Here is a 2,958-nt window from a genome sequence, read left to right on the forward strand (position 1 = left end):
CCAGGCCCTTAAGCTCTGCAGAGGGTGGCGTAGGTCTCAGATTCTACCTCTGAGGCTCCTGGCTCTGTGGACATCTGGGTTCCCTTTCCTGGTAAAATGCTCCCAAGGCCTGTCCTGGCTTGTCCACCTGGATAGGCTGCCTGCTGGGTCTTGGGAATCCCCCCTGCAGGGCCTGCCTCGGTGAGCCTCCCTGAGTGGCTGGGGCTCCCCTAGGAGATGCACTTATGCCCTGAAGGCCCCCAGGCCAGGGTGGAGCACCCATACCTCTCAGCAGTAGCAGAAGGAAGGGGACATATGGCCCGGTTCTGAGGATGCCTGGGGTGGGGATGGGGGGACATGGTGTTGAGGCTTCTGGGAGCCTCATTCCACCAAGGCAGGGGTACCAGAAGGGCCAGCGTGCTCCCCTCACAGGAAGGAAAATGGAGGCTAAGGGTGGGCAGGGGCAGATTTGGAAGGGGGAGTCAGATCAGATGGGCATCTGCTCCCACCTCTGTTATCACCTTCATAACAGGGCTGGCAGGGCCCTTCCTTACTGATCTCAGCCCCAGTGGGTGGAGCAGAAGCTGCCGGCCATGCTGGCCACGCGCACCATTTGCTTCTGCTGCCCAGTCGGCGGCTACCCTGCTCTCACCAGCTCCTGGCTGAAGAACTGCAAGGAGTTCCATGGCGGGCATCGCATCACAGCCTCAGGGTGGGCCTGGTTGCAGGGGCAGGGCCTTCGTCCCTGGGAGGAGGTGGCGGTGGGGCCTGGGGCAGGGCCTGTGGTTCAGTCCTGCCACCTGAGCATCCCCCTGCAGCTGCGGCACCAGCAGTGGAGCCTGGTCGCGGAGAGCGTGGTGCCCTTGGACCTCGGCCACTCTGCCTGTGCGGCGGAGATCGAGTTTGGCAGCATCTGGCAGTGTGTGCTGGGTAAGTGCCAAAGGCAGGGGCAGGCAGGGGAAGCCCCAGCCCCACCCGCCCTGGCAGAGCGCTCTCCTCACCAGCCCGTTCTGCAGGCAGCGCTGCCGCCGGCCAACCAGACAGCGGTGCTGGCAGTGAGGGGGTCCCCTGCAAGGCTCCAGTGACAGGTGGAGGAGAGTGGCAGCAAGGTGGGCTCAACCACAGTCCCCACCTTACCATGATCAGGGTCAGCACTGCCGTTGGCTGGGTGTGTGGGGGTGGGCAGCCTGGGGGCTCCAGTTCACTGAAGTCTACCAGCATTATAGAGCTTCTGGAGTGGCTTACGAAAGACAAAATTAGGGCACCACCCAGGACACAAAATCTTCTGCAGTGATCAGTTCTACTGGATGTAAATTTGCCTAGAATTTGAAATAGACCCAAAATAATTTGTCATATGCAATTTGTTTTTTAAAAGAATCAATAGTTTGATATTGACAACTACCGAAGATGATTCAGGTCTGCATCACAGAAACCTTATATGAATCAGCATTTTCACATGTAGAAGGGGATGTGCTGAATAATCAGAGTCAACTACCATGCGAATCAGACAAGTTCAAATGATCAATGTTTTCAAATGTATTCATTAGTATACCACTTACAGTCATCATAGGAGAAGACAATATAAACGTGTGGAAGCAATAATATAATTTTACTTACTGTGCCTATAAACTCTCCTCAAATGCTAATGTTTTTGATGGTTGTACAAATTTTACATTCTACTCCATAATGCCGTTGCGTTTATTTTAATATAAAACACTTTAAGTTGCTTGCTATACAGTAAAATGTGCTCCTCAGGAATTTATGCCATATTTATTATATAACTATGCATATTCTTATAAACATAGCCATCTACCACATTAGTACTTCTGAAAAGTTCTATATTTGTGGCAAAGTAATAATATGCTTTTTCCTCAGGATATAAAGAAATTTATGACCAAGAAATCAAACCTGGAAATCATGGTGTCCTCCTGAACTCATTGCACGTAAGATGTCAGCATGCTATCATGCTATCCTTTTTATGCACTAAATTTGGATAAGTGTAAGACATGCAACACATTTACTACAAAATTTTTAAAAAGTCCTCTCTAGAATGTAATGTAGTAAAATTCATAGTCCCTTTCATGATTCTAGTACAATTTATATTGCTCAGTAGATTAGGAATTCTAAACAATTTTTGGAACCTAAAATTATCTGTGGAACCACCACTCAGTTGTCATTTGAGCCATATCTTACTTAGTAAAGATCCTCAAATGTGACACATTCATTCCTATGCCTCTCATGTACCATGATCTCTGTCTTCCTTTGCTGATAAAATGTACTCATATTGAGCTCTTTGTTTGAAGAAACGGTTCTTGAAAGAGGCCTTTCCTATATTTAAATGTATATGTCTCTCTATATTTCCCCTATTTGACTGAGATCTTCTACCACCCTGTAGTCTTTCAGCTTTTCCTGCCAGACTGTAAATTCTGTGGGGGTGGGAATGTGTCTGTTACTAATGTGACTTTGTTATTTAGAACAGCACTTGTCAGTTGTTATGTGCTCAATAAATATTTTAAATGAATCAGTGACCACTGAACATTGAAGTGCAACTTGAATCATGGTGATACCAGGGATAAAAATATTGTAATAACACAATAAAAATAAAAGGTAAAAGTTAGAAATCTGCTTTGAACATCATCTTTTTTATAATTGTAACCTAAAATGAAATAAAAGCCATGTAACAGAACATTTATCAGTGATCCTACACTTTACTTACATTAACATGTAAAAATGAGAATCTCTATGTTGTCCATAGCAGTTATAAGGACATTTGGAAAAGTATATTCAAATAAAGTTGAATCCTTAAGAGCAAGAAATTATGTAGATTTGGCTGCAATTTGCAAACTACATTTATTTTTATATGCTTTTTTATTTATTTTTTATTTTTTCTTGAGACAGAGTCTCTCTCTGTTGCCCAGGCTAGAGTGCCATGGCATCAGCCTAGCTCACAGCAACCTCAAACTCCTGGGCTCAAGCGAT

At 45.7% G+C, this 2,958-nt stretch overlaps 1 protein-coding gene across 3 annotated transcripts; it reads left to right on the forward strand.

Moving 5' to 3' along the window:
• Window positions 1–2,565, forward strand: LOC123648902 (fibroblast growth factor receptor 3-like). 3 transcript variants are annotated; one of them, XM_045566823.1, is made up of 3 exons: window positions 1–909; window positions 996–1,088; window positions 1,855–2,565. In XM_045566823.1, exons 1-3 carry the CDS (start codon window positions 573–575, stop codon window positions 1,974–1,976), a joined length of 552 nt encoding a protein of 183 aa, XP_045422779.1. In that variant the 5' UTR covers window positions 1–572; the 3' UTR covers window positions 1,977–2,565. The 3 variants fall into 3 exon arrangements, with proteins under 3 accessions (XP_045422779.1, XP_045422780.1, XP_045422778.1); XM_045566824.1 differs by lacking the exon at window positions 996–1,088; XM_045566822.1 differs by lacking the exon at window positions 1,855–2,565 and having other exon boundaries at window positions 996–1,341.
• Window positions 2,566–2,958: the final 393 nt, after the last annotated feature.

Source organism: Lemur catta, chromosome 13, assembly GCF_020740605.2.
Source record: "Lemur catta isolate mLemCat1 chromosome 13, mLemCat1.pri, whole genome shotgun sequence".
Classification (NCBI taxonomy): domain Eukaryota; kingdom Metazoa; phylum Chordata; class Mammalia; order Primates; family Lemuridae; genus Lemur; species Lemur catta.